Source organism: Carlito syrichta, unplaced genomic scaffold (genome assembly GCF_000164805.1).
Source record: "Carlito syrichta isolate Samal-C Ts95f unplaced genomic scaffold, Tarsius_syrichta-2.0.1 Scaffold315473, whole genome shotgun sequence".
In the NCBI taxonomy this organism is placed as follows: domain Eukaryota; kingdom Metazoa; phylum Chordata; class Mammalia; order Primates; family Tarsiidae; genus Carlito; species Carlito syrichta.
Window position 1 is genome coordinate 697,420 of NW_007259569.1, and position 24,651 is coordinate 722,070.

Sequence of the window (24,651 nt, forward strand, 5' to 3'; positions counted from 1 at the left end):
AAACTAAATAGCACTTTTATCTTCTCCTAGAGATCAAACTATTGAGAAGAAGAATTTGCCTATGGAAAATGAGAACCACCAGGTAAGAGACAGGGCACAACTTTCCTTTTCTCATATAAAATTTTCCCCAACAGAGGATATAGGCTGACGAAAACAATTTTGAAAGCTGCATAGAAATAATAAACTATTTTTTTCTGGTGGTCTTTTTTCCAATTGGATATTTTGGTTTTGCTTTGATCTTCTGTTACTGATGTTAAGATCACCAAAAATAGAAGAGTCAAATCATTTATTTTTCACATTTGGATTCAGTACTGACTCTGGACAGTGTGGATACCACATTCATTGTCACAGAATATTCAGGGTTGTGTTTCATCCTCATACAGGCTTCTCCTGTTGGGTGTCTGGTTTTCCTGTCGCTTTTCTTTCAGGATTCAGGGGTGATTTCTTCTTCATTCCTCTTGGGAAGAAAGGGTGGTTCTTTGTGCCCCTCCCTGATCCCTGCTTTCAGGCTGGCTGGCTTTATAAAGACTCTGCTGTTTTGAATTTTCAGGAGCACTGTCTCTCGGACATGGTTGCCCAGCTCCGGACGCTGAAGGGTGCAATAAGGTTGGCCGTCCTTCCAGGGACACTCCTTTCCTGACAGCCACCATAGCACCCATATATCTTCCCCACCCAACCTTGCCTTTCTGCATGATTTCCCTCTTGACCCTCTTTCCCAGAGAGATCTGCTAGTCGCATGTTAGATTCACCTTCCACCCACTCAGTTAGGGCAGGTCAGACTGGTGAGGATAGAGGCAATTTAATACTAATTATTCTTCTGATATCCTGCCAAGGCCCAGGCATATGAATAATCAGGTTTCATACCCTAATGTCTTGGCCTAATAGTCTGATGTAGAGGTTGGGAGATTTCCTAGTATGGCCCTGTCCTCATTCAGTTTACCTCCCTTCGCCTTAATCATTCATACTATTTTCATAAGCTGGCTCTTCCACAAGATCCAGATGCATGTCTCTGTGTGTGTGTACTATGAATATATATTAGTCTCTCGCATGCATTTCTCCAAAACTGGCACAGACATTTGCTGCAATGCTTTTTTCCTCCATCCCTACCCTCATCACAGATCTCAGAGGAGTGAAAACTCAGCCTTAAACGGGGGCACAAGAGAAAAGTAGACAGTGATTAGGGTACTTGGGTTTATGTTGGGGGTGGGATAACTTTAGGAGCCAATAAATGAGTTGGGGGAGGTCTGTTTGGTGTCCAGCTGATAAGGTTGATAACTGAATGTGCCTGGGCTCAGTGTTCTAGTGTACATTACTGCTGCGCGCTGTTTGTTTTGTGTAGGAAACAGTTTCTTTTTATTTGGCCAAGCATTCTTTCCTAGCATCAAAAGGATTGACTCATCCTTTGACATTTGGTCTGAATTTAGGATTTTTAGAAATAATTTATTTCTTTTCTAGGTATCCTGTAGTCCACCAAAGATCCCAACTGTTCAAGATATGGCTGGATTGAATAACAAAACTACTGGATATGAGGAGATTGATAACCCTAGCATGCTTCCATCTGTTGAAGAAGAAAACAGATCACCTCTTCAACTTAAGCCTCTGGATTCCAGTGTTTTTCAGTTTTCCAGGTGACTAAAAAATAATAATCTCTTGTCAATAGTAAGCCCCAGGGTCTGTTTTCCTGCAGAGTAAGTTGTTATGTTTTACCATGTTTATATTTTCCCTAAGGCCTAGCATGGAATTGAGAAACAGAAATACAGTTTGGGGTTGATAGAAATGTATGTTGTATGTACCCCTAGTTTTTCAACATTACAACTGCATTTTCAAATCTATGTATTTTTTGAGGTGGTCATTTTCTGATATACTTTTTATGTATCATGTATTCATATTATATTGGGACTTGTGCAAGTGAAATAATGGACCTAACTGTTTGAAAAGCATAAAATACGGTATATATAGGGTAATGTTACATGAATAAGCATTATTCCCTTTCTTAAGTTTAAGTTTATGGATGTTGAATTCTCTGGGACCTCATAAATCTTGCACGTTGGCTCCATGTTGACTGATACTTTAAAATAACTGTTAGAAATTTGTGCCACGAGGTACGCCTTATTGTTTATTGTTTCCTAGAGTAAATTATTAGAGTAGTTTAGTTTTGAGCTGTACTTGTTCATCTTCTATCATTCATCAGTGTTATTTTTTGTCTTAATAACAATTAAGAATATACTTTTTCTTGAATATATTCTTTTTCTTAAATACCAGAAGGACTGAAAGATACAACTGCCCTTATACTGCCATGGGACTGAACTCAGTACTGCTAATTATGACTGCTTGCTTTGTCCTCTCTGCTGTGCATCTCATTCTTACAGGACCAAGCAACAGAGCAAGCACAGAATTATCTCTAATAGTATATATGTCTATATTCATCAATAATGTGACTATTACATAGTGAGATGTAAATTTTCAATGACCCTTTTCAGTGTGAATATCTTCTTAGCAAACTGTAGGATAGTCGCTGGAATACATAATAGGGCAAAATGACTCCTGGTTTGTTCCCCTCCACCACTATGTTTCTGATTCTTTCCCTGTTTCTTGCTTCTTAGGTTTGTCTTTTCAGCCTCTCATTTAGATAAATATCTCTACAGGTGTGCAAGTGCCCTATTCGGTGATTTTTTTCCACAATTATGCTTCATAGATATTGAAAGAACTCCACGATTCCCTGAATATGAGCAAAAAGTCTCAAAAGGAAGTAAGCTTTTAGGAGCAAAACGAATAGAACTTGAAAAGAGAGTTAAATGAGAGTTTGTATGAAAGCATCTAGAACAGCAGTAGGTACTCAATAAGTAATAATTGAATCTGAGTTATATTGAAGGAGCAATCTTTAAGATTGAATTTTGTTAGCAAAGTGGTAAGAAATACAGTCCAGCCTTAGTCTCAGAAGCTTGAACCTAATTCTGCCCTGTTTCCATCCATACTTTTTCCAATTCCTGTTGTAGGTTGGAAGAGGTACACAGTAAATGTTAAGTGTTGTTGAAACACACTGTTACCTCTCTACCTTGATGTCCTGGAGATGCTCATATATCACCATTGCCACTGGAGTATCAGTTGTCATTGCCTTTCCATACTATGAATTTTTTTTTCCAAGTTTCTTTTGTAACTCGGTGGTTTTGGTAACCTTAAGGGGATCACAAATGCTAATTTATGTACAGATTTTTTTGTGCAGTTCAATAGAACCTCCATTGGGTGGCATACTTCATCAGGCTGTATTGGGATCTTTGTATGAATTTGTGGAATGCTATATTGAGTGAGGTTTTGACTGTAGTGGACAAGTAAAGTACTTTGACTATTCATGTGTAATTTTAACTTATTGAAAGTAAGATTCTTCAAAGAGATACATTATTACAGATAATGTGATAATTGATACTGCTAATGTCATGTGTTATTTAAGGTCAGTAAATGATAATGATTGTGTCATTTCAAGCTACACATATGGGGGATTGAAACTGATTGAGGAGAGTGCCTTACATGGGGGAAAATGGAGGTGTTTAAGAGTTTAGTAAAATATACAGGGTTTCTGATAAAACATTGTTGATGGAATAATAAGCTTAGTCAAGAGTTACAAAGATCTCCTTTTATTATCAAAACCTGAAGCCGATAAGGGTTCTTGGGTCATGTAGTTCAGTTTACTAACTCCAGATAAAATAAGGCCTGCAAGGCCGGGCTCGGTGGCTCAGCCTGTAATCCCGTGCCTTTGGGAGGCTGAGGTGAGTGGATTGCCTGAGCCCGCAGGTTCGAGACCCGCCTGGGCAGCGAGACCTCATTTCTACAATAAATCAAAAAATCAGCCGGGCGTGGTAGCGCATGCCTGTAATTCCGGCTACTCGGAAGGCTGAGGCGGAAGGATCGCCGAGTCCAGCAGGTGAGGCTGCGGTGGCCGGGAGCGGCCACTGCACTCCAGTCTGGGGGACAGAGTGAGACTCCAACTCAAAAAAAAAAAAAAAAAAATAAGGCCTGCACTATCCAAGAAAACTTTAAGAAGTTCTAGTTGGAGAGGTTAGCTGGGGCTCCACAGATGTCATTGGAAACAGCTTTGTGAGTCTCACAAATCTATCTAAGAGAGGAGACCTGGAATAAAGCATGGATCCAACCACTAATGTAAGCAGGCATAATCTTTTAGGGAATGACAGCTTATTTCTGTTAAGGGAAATAGTCCCTTTCTGTTTAATCATTCTACAAATATAGTCATACTGCACCGCATAATGACATTTTGGTCAACAACAGACCACGTATACAATGGTGGTACCATAAGATTTGAATACCATATTTTTTACTATATCTTTTATATATTTAGGTACACACATATCTAATGTGTTACAATTGCTTACCATAGTCAATACATTTACATGCTGTACAGGTTTGTAGCCTAGGAGCAATGGGCTACACCATATAGCCTAGGTTTGTAGTAGGTTATAAGATCTAGGTTTGTGTAAGTGCACTCTAGATGTTTGCACAATGATGAAATATTTATTTATTTAAAAAATGAGTACAATTTAGGGTTAGATATATAAATGTTCATTATGCAGGTACCCTTGTTGGTGAGGTATGCCCTTCCCTCCCTGGGAGTTTCCATCAACTGCCAATCTCACCTCCACCGGCAGTTTCCCATAACTGCCAATTCCTTTCTTAGAGTATTATGATAATTGTTCAAGGTCACATATGGTACTCTGTTCTTTGTTTCTGTGTTAGAGCACTGACTATGATAGACTGTAAATCCATCCAAGTTGCTGTAAAGTCCATATGTTTGTCCTTCTTTATGGCTGCATAATATTTCATAATATGGCTGTATATTTACCACATTTTTTTATCCAGTCCAGCTTCGATGGGAAACATGGTTCATTCCATGTTTTTGCTATTGTGAATAGAGCTGCAACAAACGTGTGTGTTCAGGTATCTTTTTGTAGAATGATTTGTGTTCCTCTGGGTATATTCCCAATAGGGGAATTGCTGGGTCATATGGAAGGTCAATTTCTAGTTCTTTCAGAAATTGCCACACTGTCTTCCAAAGAGGTTGCACTAGTTTGCATTCCCACCAGCAGTGTAAAAGCGCTCCTTTTTCTCTGCATCCTCACCAGCATCTGTTGTTTGTTTTATTAATGATGGCCATTCTTGCTGGGGTTAGGTGGTACCTCAGTGTGGTTTTGGTTTGCATTTCTCTGATGATGAGTGAGGCTGAGCACTTTATCCTGTGTTTGTTGGCTGCCTGTATATCTTCTTTTGAGGAGAGTCTATTCATGTCTTTTGCCCACTTTTTAATGGGGCTGTTTGATTTTTTCTTTTCGGCATGTTTGATTCCTTGTAGATCCTAGATGTTAGGCCTTTGTCAGATATACAGTTAACAAATATTTTTTCCCATTCTGTGGGCTGTCTACCTGCTCTCTTGACAGTTTCTTTTACTTTGTAGAAGCCTGTCAGTTTGATGAGATACCACTTGTCTAACTTAATTCTTATGGTATGGGCACTTAGGGTTTTGGTCAGGAATTGGTTGCCAGTTCCAATTTCCATAAGGGTGTCTCCTGCGTTTTCTAAGATTCTTATAGCTTGAGGTTTTACATTTAGGTCTTTGATCCATTTAGAGTTAGTTTTTGTGTATAGTGATAGGTAGGGGTCCTGTTTTGGTCTTCTGCATGTGATCAGACAGTTTTCCCAGCCTCATTTACTGAATAGGTTCTCCTCTCCCTAGTGGTGTTGGTGGAGGCTTTGTCATAGATGAGTTGGTTGAGAAATTGAGATTTTGCTTCCAGAATCTCTATCCTGTTCCATTGGTCTGTATGCCTACTCTTGTACTAATACCAGGCTGTTTTCATTATTGTAGCCTTATAGTAAATTTGAAGTCTGGAAGTGTGATACCTCCTGCTTTGTTTCTTTTGCTAAGGATTGTTTTGGCTATTTGTGGTCGACTATGTATCCATGTGAATTTCTGTCTTGTCATTTCTAGGTCTGAGAAGAATGATGTTGATAATTTAATGGATATTGCGTTGAATATGTAGATTGCCTTTGGTAGGATTGACATCTTAACAATGTTAATTCTTCCTATCCATGAGCATGGAATATTTTTCCATTTTGTTTGTGTCTTCTTGGATTTCTTTGAGCAGGTTTTATAGTTCTCATTGTAAAGGTCTTTCACTTCTGTGGTTAGGAAGATCCAAGGTATTTAAACTTTTTTGTGGCTATTGTGAATGGAATTGTACTTTTTATTTGGTTCTCCACCTACTTGGTGGTGGTGTATAAGAATGCAGCTGTCTTTTTCAGATTTATTTTGTACCCTGAGACATTGCCAAAGTCCTTTATCAGTGCAAGCAAGTTTTTTGACAGATTCTCTTGGATTTTCAAGGTATAGAATCATATCATCAGCGAAGAGGGATAATTTAATTACCTCTTTTCCTATTTGGATACCCCTGATTTCCTTCTCTTGTCTAATTGCCCTGGCTAGGACTTCCAACACAATATTGAACAAGAGGGGTGAGAGTTGGCAGCCTTGTCTTGTTCCAGTTTTCAGGAGAAATGTTTCCAGTTTCTGTTCATTTAGCAATATGCTAGCTATGGGTTTATCGTAGATGGCACTTACTATTTTGAGGTATGTTCCTTCTATACCTAGATGTTTGAGGGTTTTTATCAAGAAGGGATGCTGGATTTTATCAAAAGCTTTTTCTGCATCTAATGATATAATCATGTGGTTCTTGTTTTTACATCTGCTGATGTATTTAATTACATTTATGGTCTTGCAGATGTTGAACCAACCCTGCATCCTGTGGATGAAACCTACTTGGTCATGTTGGATTATTATTATTATTTTTTTTTTTTTGAGTTGGAGTCTCACTCACTTGCCCAGACTGGAGTGCAGTGGCCGCTCCTGGTCACCACAGCCTCGACCTGCTGGGCTCCGGCGATCCTTCTGCTTCAGCCTTCCAAGTAGCCGGAATTACAGGCATTCGCTACCACGCCCGGCTGATTTTTTTTTTTTTTTTTTTTTGTAGAGATGAGGTCTCGCTGCCCAGGCAGGTCTCGAACCTGTGGGCTTAGGCAATTCACTCACCTCAGCCTCCCAAAGGTGCGGGATTACAGGCTAAGCCACTGAGCCCAGTGGCGGATTATTTTTGAGATGTGTTTTTGGATCTGATTTGCTAGAATCTTGTTGAGGATTTTTGCATTTATGTTCATCATGGATATTAGCATGTAGTTCTCTATTTTTGTTGAATCTTTACCCAGTTTGGGTATCAGTGTGATATTAACTTTGTAAAATAGTTTGAGGAGAATTCCATCTTTCTCAATTGCCTGGAATACTTCCATCAGGATTGGTATCAACTCCTCCTTATATGTTTTGTAGAATTCTGCTGGAAAGCCATCTGGTCCAGGACTTTTTTTTTTTTTTGGAAGGTAGCTTTCTTATGATGGAGTCAGTTTCCTGGGTTATTGTTGGTCTGTTTGATGTCTCATTGTCTTCTTGTTTTAACCTGGAGAGGGTTGTGTAATGTCAGAAAGTCCTCCATTTCATTTAGGTTATCAAGTTTGTTTCTATATAGCTGTACATAGTAACCTCGGATAATCTTTTGTATTTCCTCAGGGTCAGTTGTGATTTGATCTTTTGTATTTCTGATTGTATTAACTTGGACTTTTTCTCTTTTTTTCTTGGTCATTTTGGCTAGGGGTCCATCAATCTTGTTAATTCTAGGAGAACCAGCTTTTTGTTTTGTGGATTTTTCTGATATTTTTGTCTTCTGTGTCCCGTAGTTGGGATCGTATTTGGTGATTTGGATTCTTCTTCTGAAGTTAGGGTTTTGGTGGTCTTCTCTTTCCAGTTCCCAGGTGATTTGTTAGGCTCTCGACTTGTGATCTTTCCTTTTTCTTGATGTGTGCTTGTAGAGATATGAATTCCCCTCGTGGAACTGTTTTCATGACATCCCAGAGATTTTAGTAAGATGTTTCTTCATTTTAATTTGTTTCCAGGAATCTTTTAATTTCTCCTTTGATTTCATTGTTGACGTGGTAGTTGTTCAGCATCTTGTTGTTTAGTGTCCATGTCTTTGTGAGCTCTGGGGAAATGCTGTTGGTGTTGATATTTATTTTTATTCCACTGTGGTCTGAGAAGGTGCATGGCAATATTTCAACCTTATGTAGATTGTTTATGCTTGATTTATGGCCAAGATTTAGGGATCAATCTTGGAATACATTCCATGTAGTGATGAGTAGAATGTAAATTCTGTGGTTATTGGGTGGAATATTTTGTTGGTATCTATTAAGTCCTTTGGTCAAGTGTCAAATTTAGGTTGTAGATCTCCTTGTGGAATTTTGCCTTGATGATCTATCTAGGGCTGTTAGTGGGGGTATTCAAGTCCCCTGCTATAATAGTGTTAGAGTCAATATCATTTTTTAGATTACTTAGTAGTTGCTTTGTAAATGCTGGTTCTCCTGTGTTGGGTACATATATGTTTAAGATGAATATTTCTTGTAGATGGATTGAACCTTTTGTATCTTCTTAAATTTTTGATAACTTAAAGGTTGTTTTGTCTGATATTAAGATCATGAATCTTGCCTTCTTTTGTGATCCATTTGCCTGGAAACTCATTCCCATCCTTTAAGTTTGTGTGTCTGTGTGTGTACCTTGTAATGATATGAGGCTCCTGGATATAGCCAATGATTGGGTCATGGTTTCTTATCCAGTTTGCCATTCTGTGTCTTTTTAGTGGTGTATTTAGTCCATTCACATTCAGGCTGATTATTGAAATGTGACTGTTTTTCCCTGTCATGAAGTTCTTACAAAGTTTTTTCTTTGCTTCTTTTCTTTTGGCTTTGGGATTGATATATGTGTATGTTTTCAGGTTTGTTGTTGCAATGTATTCTCTGTTGATTCTGTGCTCTGCTGTTCTCTTAGGAAGTGTGTGGTCATTCTTTTTTTGTTTGTTTCTTCTGTGCTTAGTACCTTTTTAGATGTCTCCTGTAGAGCTGGTCTGGAAGCTGCATAATCTCTTAAGGATTGGATGTCTGGGAAGGATTTTAATCCTCCATCACTGATGAAGCTGAACTTGGCTGGATAGGTAATACTTGGTTGAAATTGTTTATTTGAGGACTTTTGTATTGGACTCTAGTCCTTCTTGCTTGTGGTGTTTCTGCTAATAGGTCTGCTGCTATTCTGAATGGTTTTCCTCAGTAGGTAGTCTGACCTTTTTCTCTTGCTGCCTTTAGGATTTTTTCTTTTGTGTCTACTTTGTGTAGGCAAACTACTATGTGTCTAGAGATAGATCTTCTCATTTGATGTCTTATGGGAATTCTCTGTTTCTTTTTTGTTTGACTTGTCACATCTCTGATGAGATGGGGAAAGTTTACTTTTCTTGGACCACCTCCTGAAATACTTGTTCCAAGGTGTTGTCTATTTCCCTTTCTTCTGCTGCGATACCAATCAGTGTAGGTTTGACCTTTTGATATAATTGCACATCTCTTGTAGGCTTTATTCTTTCTTTCTGAGTTTTCTTTCTATGCTTTTTTTACAGATCAGGTTAATTCCATGTTCCAGTTTTCAAGTTCTTAGATTCTTTCTTCTGCTAGATTAATTCTGCTTTCCATGCTTGTCATCTTGTTACTTATTTCCTGGATTAGATTTTTATCACCAAAATCTCTGTTACAAGTTCTTTCAGTGTTGCATCTTGTCTTTGTTGAGTCTTATTCACTCTTCCCATCCATTCCCTAATCCCCATCATATTCTGGGGCCATTCCTTGGTGACTTCCATTGTTTGGGCTCCAAGGTCTGATTTTTCAGGAGTTTTCCCTTTGGTACACTTGAAATTGTGTGTGATCTTCCGTTGGTTTTTCCTCATTTGTGACAGTTCTCTTGCTTTTCTCTTTAGTTCTGGTATTCAGTGTCAGTGGGAGAGGTTTTCACTTCTGATGTTTGCTCAGCCCTCTATTCTTCCCTGATCCAAACTCTGGATTTGTTCTATTTTGAAACAGGACTGTGGGTGAGAAGCTTTGTTGTCTCTTGTAGTTTTGAAAGTCAAATAAGGTAAGGAGGAGCTAGGATTCAGAAACTACTTGCAAATCACAATATTCACTGATTGTGGAACATGTTCCCTAAGATCCACTCCCCACCACCACTCTATATGATGATGGAATGAGTATGTGTGTGTACCTCCTGAGTCCAAGATACAGTGACAGCAATGAGGAGAACAGAGAAAAATAGAATGAAATAAGATGGACAAGAATTTTTTTAAATAATAAAAAAAAAACACAGAACAATGAAGGCAGAAGCCAAAGCAAAAAGCAATTGAACACACACACACACACACACACACACACACACAAACAAACTGGAATAACAACAAAGTGAAACAAAACAAAAACAAAAACCAGGAAAACTGAACACACACACACATTCCAAGCACAAAATGAATGGAGAAGAAAACTAAAAAGACTGGAAAAAAAGGAAAAAAAAGGAATTCAAATTGAACCCTCACATATATATTCACAAACACCTTAAACTAAAAAAAGAGAACAAAAGAGCAAAAACAAGCCAACAACAAAAAAACTGAAAGATGAACACTCAATCACTCACATACACACATAAACAGAAAACAAAAAACAAAGGAAGAAAAAAAAAGAGGAGGATGCAGATTAAACCTTCTCATACACATTCATGCACAAAGGAATAATATTTTTAAAATAGAAGAACTGGCAAACAATTTTTAAAAATTAAAAAAAATTCTTCCCTCCTGTGGCTGGTTTTGTAATTGTTCCTCTTTTCTGCTCTACTATCTCTTGCAGAGTTTCTGCCTCTTTCACTCTCTTCCCAGTGTCTGGATCAGGGAAGGAGATGGGACAGTGGGGGTGGGTGGGGCTGCAGTCCTCCCCTTCCACTCTCATATGGTCAGGAGGAATCCCCTCTGGTGGGTGGTGTGGAATTGTCTCTTCCCCATGTATGTACTCGTAGGGGCTGCCCCAGTCAGGCATATCCTGGAGGGGAGTTCTCCTATTGTGACTCACATCCAGGCTCCGCCTGGGTTCATCCCTCTCAGAGATGCCCCAGCCATATGAATCTGCTGTTCAGAGGATTGCTGGGGAGGATGGGGGTTGGCTCAGCCCCGAACTCACCACTGATTTTTTTTGGAGTTCTTCCTTGTCCTTTTCTGGCCACACCCTTTGTCCCATGGCTGGATCAGGGTAGGGGTTGGGGTACATGAGACTCAGCACTGGTCAGGTCCCTCCACAGTTTGTACTTTCAGGATATTCCCTCTGGGTCACAATCAACCCCTGAGTAGTTGATCTGCTGGTCACAGAGATTGGGTCTGTTACTCTGTGGTGAGCAAGTTGGAGCACTTTCCTGCACCATTTTCAAGATGGTGGCAGGGTGCCTCTTTCATCTTCTCCAGTAGGACTCTGCCTCTGAGCTCCCTGTGCAGCCCTTGCTGCCATTGTCCAGTCAGGCGCTGCAGTGGTGAGACAAAGCCTGGATTCAGTAGTTTCTCCCTGCCACTTCTTTGCGGGAAAACTTTTGTCTCTTTAAAATAAAAATGACGCTTGGCTTCTGCAACCTGGGGAGCACTAGGCATCAAGTAGAGCAGCTGCAACACCAGCTGCTTCACCAAGAGGGCCCTGGCCTCTTGCTCACAGGCTCTCATTTAGTCAGTCTCTCCCAGCATCTTCTTCCCAAGAAGGGTTTTGTTGATTAAAATTAAAAAATGGCACTCAGCTTCTGCCTCCTGTGATTTGCCAGAGTCCAACCCCAGAAGCTGCAGCCCCAGCCACTGCACCAGGAGAGCCCTGGCCGCTAGCTCCCTAGCCCCCACTCAGTCAGCCACTCACACACCCACTCACTCACTGGCACATACACAAAATTTTCCATATATTCACTCACTCACATTGGGACTCACTTAGTCTAACTGGCTCAGCCGCCATCTTTCCAACACTCCCCACAATGATGAAATCAACTAATGACACATTTTTCAGAACACAGCTTGATTATTAAATGATGCATAACTGTATTTAAGTGCTTACTATATGAAAGCACTGTTCTAGGGTAGTGATAGGATCAAAGATTAAGGAACTTACAGTAGTCAACATTTTATATGTAAGTATCCCTAAGACATACTGGTTTTCTTTTCTTTTTTTAAAGTGAGAAAGATTTATTGAGAGGACAGAGAAGCTCCCACAGTTGGAGGGGACCCAAAGGGGTTGCCCCTCACATACTAGTTTTCTGATCAGTGGTATAAAATGAGATATAAAGCAACTGTAAGCATATGGACAAAGGCAGGAATTAGTGGTTGTAATTTATTTACATGTTTTGAGTAAGCTATATGTCAAAGGGTAATTAGTTCATATTTTGAAAAGATAATCCCCCCAATATGAATTATACTGTAATGGTAGAGGGAGAGGAGGAGATACATTCTAATGTATTGAAAGGAATATCTGCAATAGCAAAAAAGAGATAGAAATAGAGCAATTTTGCAAATGAATAAAATTGATTTAAGGGACCAGTATTGACTTTTAAAAATATGATCTGGGAAAGTGACTTTCAGAATGGAGAAATAAGGAGCATAGTAGGCTCTTGCACCAATAAATAATAGTTTAGCTTAAAAAAAATTTTTTTTTAATCAGAATATCTGGAAATAGTCCCAGGGACGTATAGCAAATGCAGAAATAGTCATTCAAGAAAATCTACTCAGTCGTAGGAAGAACAGTTAGAGTCATTGGCATTTGAACCATAACCTGCCCTCCAGGCTCTGCTTTATGAAAACTATTCAAGGGAGTTCTAATCCAGGTGGGTGTTGTCAAGATGACAGGGCTCTTTCTTTCCCTAGTCCCTCATCTAGAGTTTTGCCCAGGAGGGGCAGGCCTCTGGCTTTTTTTCATTTCCTCCAGTTCTGTTTTATAATTCTATTCCAGACAGACCCCAGAAGACTGGGTTTCTCTTCTCCCAACAATACTATGCCCCTGTTGTTCCAGCCTGAATTGTCTTATAGGTCAGAATAATTATATCGGAAGAAGCAAGCCAAAAACTACCCCAGCAACTATTCGTAAAGAAGAGATTTCACTCTGGGAGAAGTGGCCACTCTCCCTGCCTTCAGCTCTTGCACAGTGTTCCAGAGGTTCTTCTTAAAGAGGCAAGCCTTAAGGATGAAGAACTTTGCAACTCTACCTGGAGGAACTGACTTTATATGGAACAGAACATGTAGAATTCTGTGCCTAAGAGCCTTGTGAAAAATAGTGGATATCTTGGAGGAGAGCAATTAGGAGGGCAGTTATAACTCTATGATACAAGTTGCAGCAAGCAAAGTGGTCAAGCAATCAGAAGTTTGGTAACAGAATCAGGGAAAGACAGTCAAGAACAGCACTCCTGGGATCATAATCAATGCTGGGTGTCAGGAAGGCTGTGCATAAGTACAAGGCTACACCTACTCAAAAACAATCAGAGCAGGACCTGAGGTGAATTTGAAAGTAGTCCCTAAACTGTACACGTATAAAACAGCAAAGGGCAGGAGTTTCACTGGTACTAGGGGATTAAGCACAACTTCTGACCAACAATTTGCCAAACAATAAGTTTCTCTGACTTGGGGGAAACTTCTAGGAAGTCAGGCTTAAAAATAAAAGCACACATATTCCTGGCAATCAAAAAGACTGTGTGCATGCTCAAGGCTGTGGCTTTCAGGAGTAATTGAAGAAGAGGAAAAGAATCTAAGCTATTAATACCTGGTTGAATGTGAGGTGAAAACATAAACTCCTTGAACTTTGATAGTAGCCTCCAAGTCTCACACACACACACACACACACACACACACACACACACACACACACACATACACATCAGTGGTAAAGGGTAAAAATCTAACTGGCTGAGGTGACTTAAGCACAAACTTCAACCAGTTAGGGGCCTATGCTGAACCAGCGATGAACCCTAGGTTGCCAGGTAAACACTTGAAATGAAGAAAATGATCTGAGCAAGGACATCAGAGGCTGCATACTGCAGGAAAATAGACTTCCTAGAGTCAGTTCATCCAAGTCACTAAATAAACCACCAAGCAAACAACAGCATCAATGTCCTAGAAAAGGGAGATCAGTGTTCAGAATTACTATACTATTTTCAGATGTCAACATGTTCAGATGTTCAGATGTCAACATAAAATTATGAGACATGCAAAGAAACAGGAAATGTAACCTGTACATGGGGATGGGGAATACAGACAATAGAAACTGCTCTTCAAGAGACACAGATGCTGGATTTAGCTGAAAAAGACTTCAAAGCAGTGATTATGAGTATGTTCAAAGAACAAATGAGACCATGTCTAAGGAATTAAAGAAGGTAGATAATATCAATAAAGGGACAGAAATTATAAAAATAACCAAATTGAAATTGTGAAGGTGAAAATGACAATAACTGACCTGAAAAATTATTTAAAGGGACTCAATAGCACATTAGAGTTGGAAAAAGAAAGAACTAGCAAACTTAGAGATAGTTCAGTGATAGATTATGCAATCTGAAGAACAGAATGAAAAAGAAGAAAAATGAACAAAGCCTCAGAGACATGTGAAACACCATTAAGTGTACCAACATATGCATAATAGGAGTACAAGAAGAATAGAGAGAAAAAGAGTTAGAAAAAATATCCAAAAAAGTAATGTCTAACACCTTCCCAAAGTTGACGGAAAACATTAATCTACACATCTAAGAAGCTCAACAAATTCAAAATAGGATAAATGCAGAGAGACTCACAGCCAGACACATCATACTGAAAATATTGAAAGCCAAAGGCAAAGAAAATCTTAAAAGCAGAAAGAGGAAATGGTACGTACAAGAGCCTCAATACAATTAACAACTGACTTCTCATCAGAAACAGCAGAAACCAGAAGGCAATGGGATGACATTCAGAGTACTAAATGAAAGACTGTCAACCAAGAATCTTAAATACAGTAAAATTATTTTTAGGAAATGAAGATATTATAAATACATTCCCGGATAAATAAAAGCTGAAGGAATTTGTGCTACCAGATCTGCCTTACAAGAAATACTAAAGATGGTTATTTGGGGTGAAAGCAAGTGATACCAGACAGTAATTTGAATTCACATAAAAAAGCAAAAAGTGCTTATAAAAGTAACTATGTAATTAATTATAAAGAACAATATAATAACATTTCTTCTTTCTATTCTTAACCAATTTAAGTAGTTGCATAAAATAATAAATATTTGTATATAATTACATATATTTTCTCATTTGGCTTCTATGCAAATGTAAAATCTTTGACAATAACAGCATAAAGGAAGTGAATTGGAGCAATGCTGTGTAGGAATAACGAAAGGACACCAGATAGTAACTCAGATCCATAGTCAGAAATAAAGACAATTTAAAAATATTAAATAAGAAGGTTAGTACAACAAACTCTATAAGCTTGTACTTGCTCTGCTTTCTTCTCTTGACTTTCTTGAAAGTTGTAACACTACATAAAGTACTAATTATAAGTGTATTGTTATAATTCCAAATGTTTTATTAGAAAATATGTAACATGAAAGAGAAACAGTAAAGAAGGAACAAAGATGTCATGACACAAAGAAAACAAACCATGTAGGATCTTAACTACATAATCCCCAAAATACACAAAGCAAAATAAGTTAGAACTGAAGACAGAAATAGACAATTTAACAATAATAGTTGGAGACATTAATACCCTACTTTCACTAATGGATGCAACAACTAGGCAGAAGATCAACAGGAAACTGAAGGTTTGAAGAACTCTGAACCAACTAGACCTGACATATATACAGAAAACTTCACCTAAAATAGCATAATACATAGTCTTCTCAAGTGCACATGGAACATTCTACAAGACTATATGTTAGACTATATGTTAGGCCATTTAAAAACTTTAGTTAATTTGTAAAGGATTGACATCATACAAAGAATGTTCTCCAACCACAATGGAATTAAATTAGAAATCAATACCCTAAGGAAATTTGGAAAATTCACAACTATGTGTAAGTTAAATGACATGTTTTAATTTCTAAATTAGCAAATGAGTAAAAATAAATCACAAGAGAAATTAGAAAATATCTTGAAAGGATGAAAATGAAAACAAAATACACAAAAACTTATGGTATGGAGCTAAAAAAGTACTCAGAGGGAAAATTATATTTGTAAATTCTTATATTAAAATTAAAGAGTAATGTCAATTTCTACCTTAAGAAACTACAGAGATAGGAACACTAAACTCAAAACAAGCAGAAGAAAATAATCCAGATTAGTGTGGAAATAGGGGATAGAAAAACAATAGAGAAAAATCAGTGAAACTAAAATTTGGCTCTTTGAAAAGAACAAAAATCAAGAAAATAATTCAATTTATAGTAGCTTTAAAAATATATAAGGAATAGATTCAACAGAAATACCAACAAGACTTGTATACTAAAAACTACAAAATATTATTGAATGAAATAGATGACCTAAATAAGTGGAAAGATGGTTCATCTTTGTGGATCAGAAGTTTTAATATTGTTAAGATGGCAATACTTCAAAATTGTTATATAGATTCAATGCAATCCCCATCAAAATACAAGCTGTTGTTTTTTGGGGAGCAGTAATCAACATCCTCATAGAAGATATATAGTAGTGAAAACAATCTTGAAAGAGAAATTAGAAGAATTACACTTTCCTAAAGTAATCTACAGTAAATCTACAGTGATCAAGATAGTGTTGTATTGGTTTAAGGATAGATACATATATCAATGGAACAGTCAAGAAATAGACCCTTATATTTAGGATCCCTGGAATTTTGGTAAAGGTACCAAGGCGATTCAAGAGAGAAAAGAACAGTCTTTTGAACAAACAAATGGTGCTAGGACAACTGAATATCCACATGCAACAAAATGAGATCAGATTTCTACTTCACACTATACACAAACTTTACCTCCAAATAGCTCACAGATCTAAATGTAAGAGCTAAAACTATGTAACTCTTAGAAGAAAACATGGGAGTATATCTTTGTGACTTTGAATTGGGCTATCATTTATTAAATATGATTCCGAAAGCTCAAGGGACGATGAAAAATAGTTAAAATGGCCTGTATAAAAATTAAAAACTTTTGAGCTGCAGAGGACATTATTGAAGAAGTGAAAAGACCACCCACAGAATGGGAGGGCAACTTTGGAAATATTATATCTGATAAGAGATTGGTATTCAGAATATATATTCCAATCACAAGGAGCAGTATGAGGAATCTCAAGACATCCAGTTTAGTGATTGTGAAGGGAGTAGTGAGAGATAAAGCTAGGACCAAATTACACCCCAGCTTGGATACTTGTCACTTTGAAAAAGTTACTTAAATTCTTATGGAGTGTCCTCTTAAAACAATGGAGATAACAATACCTTCTACCTTGGGGTTATTGGGAGAGTTAAACGAAGCAGTACACTTTAAGTACTTTTCACACTGTCTGGCACAAAGTAAGTGTTCCATAAATGTTTTCTGTGTTTTGGCATGGAAAATCTTGAATACCAACCTAAGACATTTGAGCCTTTATGTTGTGGGGAGCAATAAATAAAGATTTCAAATAGAGGAGTAGCATACTCAGAGCAATGCTTTAGGAAGATTAACTTGGCAGTGAGTTATCTGGAGTTGATAGAAGCAGAGATTGGAGATGGAAGGAAGCCATCATAATAGCCCAGGAGAGGTAGTGAGAGTTTGAACTTGGTATATTGATAGTGTATAAAATGGCTATGTAAAACTGTATAAATATTACTGACAGTTTGGTGGTGTTGTGACACAAATAACAAACATAGGAGAAAGGTCAATTTTATATATACTGAATTTGGGATACTAGTGGGACCTCCAGGAAGAAATATGTGACAGGCATTTGGAAATTCAGTACCGGAGGTCAGGGTTTGAGAGAATGTGGAAATTGTTGCCTGGAGGTTGTAGCCAAGACCTTGTATGAGATTATCAAAGAGAAGAAAGGTAGGGACAGAAGAGAAGATAGTCTAGGACAGAACACTTAGAGATGAGAAAATGAAGAAAAGTCAAATAATATGACTTTAATTGCCTTTCATAAAACTTTGTTGTTGCTATCTTTTATACCTTTCCTCATTCCTGCCGACTGATTGTTTATCTGTCTTTCTCAGTACCACAGCTAAATGGACCATCTGTAGTGCCCCTGAAATGTTTAAAGATAGATAGCTTTGTTCTTACATAGCCCCTAAGTCATTTTGCCTTTTCCCCCAAGGCTGACACAAGATCTATGAAGATGGCAGACCAGTTTTGTTTCTGAAGAACATAAAGGCATGATAAGAAGCTAAGCTTAGGTTTGGTTTGTCTTATAAGTGTTCTCAGAAATTGCAGGAAAAAATATGGGAAATCTTGAGGAACTATGAGGTGGCTAGTAATATGCCTGACTCTTTCTCAATAAAAATTTGAAAATTGATTTTTATCTTGAAATCTCTGTGTTATCCAGAGAGAGGACAGAATAGTTGTAAGGATAAAAATGGGATTGTAATCCTGCTGCATGAAATAAAATTGCCTGTGGATTTCTTTGGTGCCAGTTGTTTTGTTAGTTCCTTCAGGCATTAGTGCATATAGCAGCCAGAAGTGAAAGGCGATTTGAGGCCATCATTCTTGACTTTCCTGAAGAACTGAGGGAGTGCCTGCTTGTGCCTAAGTGCGGGAGTTCTTTGTCATAAGAGGAAAATGACTTGAATTGGCCGATTCACTTTCTTTGTTTCTGACTAGGTCCTTGTGTTTTAATTAACTTTTACAAGTGAATAATGGGCAATAGCCACAATCCTGTGGGCTGGAGAAGGAATTGTGTGGTGTTCTGCTGCATTATAAAAAAGTGCATAAGTCTTTGATACTAGAAGGTTTTTGTGATACTGTAAAATTAACGAACTGGCTCTATTCTCCACTAGACTTTTTATGACCTTTTAATTCCATTCTTGGGTTGGGGGTTTTGTGTATGTGTTTTTTGTTTGTCTTCCTTTACTTGCACATTTAGGAAACTTCTAAATCAATCTGGTTTCAAACCTATTTTTAGTGTTCTTACCAAGATCAACTGAGTTCTGTTATATCCAGATGGGACCTTTTACACCTTTCAACTTCACCTCTCCCTTAGTACCAATTGCATGAGTGAAGGGGTTGAGGCTTGAGAGTAAGCTTGTATTCCCAACCCAAAATGATATGAGTAACATGCAGAAGCAGTTTTAATATGGGGAATTTGAGGAGGGGCTCCATAGAATAAGAATATACTTAACCTGTATTATAACAGCTTACAATTTAATTTCATCTTCTTGCAGCAAGTACAAATGGATCCTAGGTGAGGAACCTGTGGAGAAACGAAGAAGGCTCCAGAATGAGATGATGACACCTCCTCTAGATTATTCCATGCCTGGTCCTTACAGGAGGATAGAGGCAGCTGTTGCTTATCCAGAAGGGGAGAACAGCCATGATAAATCCAGTTCTGAGAGAAGTACACCACCATACCTTTTCCCAGAATACCCAGAAGCAAGCAAGAATACAAGTCAGAGTAGGGAAGCTTCAGTTCTTTATCCAGGGGCTCAAGATCAATGCCAGGAGTCCCTGCCTCCTGAAGAATTAGAAGATCAGATGCCAAGATTAGTAGCAGAAGAATCTAACAGAGGTAGCACAAGCATAAACAAAGAAGAAGTAAACAAGGGACCTTTTGTAGCTGTTGTTGGTGTTGCCAAAGGTGTTAGAGATTCAGGCGCTCCCATTCAGCTGATCCCTTTTAACAGAGAGGAGCTTGCTGAGAGACGAAAAGCAGTTGAATCCTGGAACCCAGTGCCTTTTTCTTCTGTGGCCTCTGCTGCAATCCCTGCTGCAGCCATTGGGGAGAAAGGAAAAGCCTGTGAGGAGAATAATACACCAAAGATGAAGAACCAGAGAGAGCTGGAAGAATTGAAGAGAACCACTGAAAAATTGGAACGAGTTTTGGCTGAAAGGAATTTGTTCCAGCAAAAGGTTAGAGGAGGACCTTGCCACTGAGATCTTTGTAACCAAGGGACTGGGATGTTGGTGCTCTGTTGATTTCATGTTCTGAGGCCTTTTAAACAAAATTTGCCCTTGAACTATTCTGTGGTGTATGTCAGATTGATTGAACTCTAATAGGCTTTCTTCCCATATTTTGGGATTTAGAAGGTATATAAGTATGGAATATGTATAACAGAATCACAGGGTGACTATAATTAGAAACAGTTCTGGCATTCTCTTTAGCTTTCAGTAGTATGTTGGGTCATTGAATTTCTGTTTCTTGGATTGCAGGTGGAGGAGCTGGAACAGGAGAGGAATCACTGGCATTCTGAATTCAAGAAAGTCCAACATGAATTGGTCACCTACAGTACCCAGGAGACAGAAGGCTTGTATTGGAGCAAGAAACACATGGGTTATCGCCAAGCCGAATTCCAGATTCTGAAAGCTGAGCTGGAAAGAACCAAAGAGGAAAAGCAAGAATTAAAAGAGAAACTGAAGGAGACAGAGACACACCTGGAAGTGCTGCAGAAGGCTCAGGTCTCCTACCGGACCCCAGAGGGAGATGACCTAGAAAGGTTAATTACTAGGGTTTAGTTTCAGCTTGTGAGTGCTAATGGGGAGCATCCCTTAGGACTCCCAGTCATAGACAAGGGAGAAGCCTTAATTCATAGGCCACCAAGGATTGAGTAATTCTTAGAAAGCTGTAGTCAGTCTCCCTATGCTTGGTGGCATTGTGCTTTCTTCTTTCTTTCTAGCTAATGGAAACAATTGTTGAGAAATGTAGGCCCATTTTGAAGGGACTTCATTTTATTCTGTTGGCTAATGACTTCATGTCATCTCTTCTCCTGCCCCCTCACTCCATCATACAGGGCTTTGGCAAAGCTTACGCGACTGCGTATCCACGTCAGCTATCTTCTTACTTCTGTCCTCCCTCACTTGGAGCTTCGTGAGATCGGGTATGACTCAGAACAAGTGGATGGGATCCTGTACACAGTGCTGGAGGCAAATCACATATTGGATTGAGCACCAGACTCTGTATACTTCTTCTGCCATTCTCTACCCTTCTTTTCTACCCTTCTCTTCTCCTCTCCTCTCTTTTTTCCTCTCTTCTCCCTCCCCTCCTCTTCCCTTCCCTCTCTCCTCCTTCCGTCCCTCTCCTACATCTTTCTCTTTCTCTCTCTCATACCTTTATGCCTTATATGGAGATTCTTTGTGTAAATCCTGGCTCTTAGACAGTCTGCCTTTTATTTAGTTTTGATGTGGAGAAAGAGGCCTGTTAAACAGGCTTTCAAGAGTCTAGGGACAGAAAAGCAGTAGTCACCAAGCTCGGTGACCTAAATGCTTTAATTTTCATGACCTAGATACTTGGCCCATTTCATATCCTTTCTGAAATGGCTTGCATACATTTAGGTTAAATCAGTCAGCATATACTGGGTCCAATGTACCAGGTGTTTTGGGATAAGCTAAGAAGTGTAACTCATGGTTTCAACTTTCAAAGATCTAACAACCTAGTTGGAAACTCACAACATATATCAAGTTAATAACTATACACAAAAACGTATGATATGTACAAGTAAGTGATACAAAAAGGACATAGAAAATGTGGAGAGGAAGTTCAAGGAAGGCATCACACCAGAAATGGGACCTAAATAAGGTTTAGAGAATGAGCATGAGCACATGGTTAATGAGTGTTTTTTAGGTGGTAGGACTATGGTTGATATTTTTTCTTCTTGCTATCTCCTACCTTTTTCAAATTTTCTATATTAAGCTTGTATTCTTCTTACATTGGAAAAAATAAATTGTTTTTAAAAATATCATGTAGGCTCAGTTTTGGATATTAAATGAGAGTGTGAAAATATAAGGTAATGTTATAGTTTTAATTTGTGTTAAATTTAGTATTTCTTCTGAAAGAACAGCATAAACAAAGGCATAGAAAAATTTAAAATGCGAAAAATGTGTTTGGTAGGAGTGGTGGGCTAATGTAAAAGGGAACCTAGGTTAAATCATGACCTGCTTACTCATCTACACCTTTGATATTTTATTTTAATAAGGAGTTTTTGAGAAATAAATCTTCAAGGGTCAAATTTTAAAAATATATGATTCAAATTGTAGAATTTCAGGGGTAGTAGGGGAAGAGTTTTAAAGCAGAGAGATCTATCTGATGTCCCTCAGAGTGTGCCTACCTACTCTACAGGGTAGTGCTGAGTAAAGGGAATACCTCATGTCACCAGAAATAGTAAAACTTACCCTTGTAAAAAGAGACAGTTTATTCATTGCTTTATTATATTTATACAGTACATAGTCTCCAAAGAGTTCAAGGTATTCTTCAAAAGACGTTGAACAATTAACACATAAAAATATGCCAACAGTGAAAAATAAGTAGAGGAGAAACAATAAAAGGGAGGTAAGATTAAGCAATGGCAAAAGGATTAGCTAGTCAAGAGGAAATGTTTTGGATATTCATTCTGTTTCTTCTCTGCAGAGTTGCTTCAGAAGAGTTTCCAAACTTATTTTACCTCCTTTGAAAGGAGGCCCCTCATGGATAGTCCAGTGAGACTGCAGGGAATAAGGGGAGGCCAGAGCCAGGTTTCACCATTAGAATGAGTACTTAAAGATATCCCCGACCCCCTTACACTCCACCTCACCACAGCTTTAGCTTGTCACAAGATTAATTTTCATTTTAGACATTTGGATTATGATAGTCAAGACCCCAGTTATCTAAATGTAAATATTACTGAGGGAAGGAGAGCACATTCAGCCATTCTTTCAGTGATACTTATTCATCAGATAGGGGCTGTGAAGATGTGGGACTTTGCACAGATATGGATAATATGAATGAAAGTCTGGTGGAGAAAAAAATTAAGAACATTGAAGACTCAGCCTGTGTGAGTGTTTGTTGGGGGAGCAAAGGGGCAGAGTAGGAAGGAGGACAGGCAATTAGGCTTTTAAAGGAAAATGGCAGGAAAATTTAACTCATCTTTACTAGTGCTTACTCAGCCCATTCCCTGGTCCGTGGGCTGGGCCCCACACTGCTTTTTCCAGCAGCACTTAACCTGTGTGAGTCCATTCACTTCAATATCAGAGCTATCCCTTTGTGATCACTATAAAACCATACCAGCATGAGGTATCTTTGATGGTAAATGCCACTGTGGAAAGATTGAAAAGTGTCTCCCAGCCTTACCAGAGTTTATGATCTAGTGTGGTGGCAAAAGTCATTGAGGAGAAAAAAAGTAGACGACTCCTGGCTTTCCTAACCATAATTCTTTCAAATGCCTCTTACATTTGCTCTTTAACTTTCCATTGCCATAATCAACATTTAGGTCCTTACTACCTTACACCTTGATTATTTAAGTAAATTATTAGATGGCCTCCCTTACTTCCTATTCTACCACCTCAATCCACCTTACTCAATGTCACCAAATTGCTTTTAACAACTTCATCAGGTCATGCCTCTGCTCAAAGACTTGCTAATGTTCCCAGTTGACCATCAAATGCAATACAAATTCCCTAGCATGGTGCTCAAAGCCCTTTGTGATCTGGCTTCAACCAGCCTTTCTAGGTTCATCTTGAAACATTCCAAACACAAGCCACATCCATTCAAACTGAACTATTTTTTGGTTTCTGAACATGCCTTAAGATTTCCTCCTCCACCTTTGTTATTTCATTCCCTTTGCCTGAAATGTTTTCCTTCATCATCTTTCCTTTGGCTTAGATATCATATTTTTTTCCCTGCAAATTCCTTCAATTAACCCAGCTAGACCTGACATTTCTCTTTGAACATTTAAGTTTTATCTCACTTATAAGGCTCTTATCACAAAATTCCTTATCTTGTCTTCCCTATTAGAAAGCTCCAGATAGAGATATTCAACTGTCTACTTGACATTATGCTTACATGTCTCACAAGCATTTCAAATAAAACATATTAAAAATAAACAGTGGCATACACAGGGACTGTTCCTCCCCCGCTCCCCATTTTCTTCATCTTAGAAAATGGCACCTCCACCTACCTGGATGCTTCAGCTAGAAACCTGGAAGTCATCCTTAATTTTCTTCTTCTTGCATCCCCCACATCCAGCTTGTCAACAAGTTTGTCAGTTCTACTCCAAAGTATGTCTTGACTCTACTCATGCTTACCACAGCTACCTTAGCCAAACTGCTATCATTTCCTACAGACCATCATAACTCCTAACTGGAGTCCTTGCTTCCAGTCTTGTTCCCACATAGTCTTATCACTATAGATAGTACTTTTTTTTCTGAGTCAGCATCTCACTCTGTCGCCCAGGCTGGAGTGCAGTGGACATGCTCATGGCCACTGCAACCTCGACCTGCTAGTCTTAGGTGATCTTTCTGCCTCAGTCTTTCAAGTAGCTGAAACTACAGGGACACGCCACCATGCCGAGCTAATTTTGTAATTTATTGTAGAGATGAGGTCTTGCCAAGTTGCCCAGGCAGGTCTTGAACCTGTGGGCTCAGGCAGTCCTCTCACCTTGGCCTCCCAAAGTGCTGGAATTATAGGCGTGAGTCAGTGTACCCGACCTTAGACAGTACTTTTAAAAAACATACAAGTCAGATCATGTGACTCCCCTGCTTAAAGTCCTTAAATGACTTCTCATTTCACTTAGAATAAAATCTAGACCTCTTCCAGT

General features: G+C 38.6%; 1 protein-coding gene across 2 annotated transcripts in view; it reads left to right on the plus strand.

Annotated features, from left to right (window-relative positions):
• MORC4 (MORC family CW-type zinc finger 4) overlaps positions 1–21,145 on the plus strand; it is a 59,579-nt gene extending 38,434 nt beyond the window's left edge. Inside the window, exons 12-16 of one of the 2 annotated variants that reach the window (XM_008072856.2) lie at positions 31–82; positions 1,456–1,628; positions 19,312–19,996; positions 20,297–20,580; positions 20,875–21,028. In XM_008072856.2, coding sequence (XP_008071047.1) covers positions 31–82; positions 1,456–1,628; positions 19,312–19,996; positions 20,297–20,580; positions 20,875–21,028 — 1,348 coding nt within the window. Of the gene's footprint in view, positions 1–30; positions 83–1,455; positions 1,629–19,311; positions 19,997–20,296; positions 20,581–20,874 lie in introns of both variants that reach the window. The other variant, XM_008072857.2, reaches the window with a different exon arrangement.
• The last annotated feature ends 3,506 nt before the right edge of the window (positions 21,146–24,651 follow it).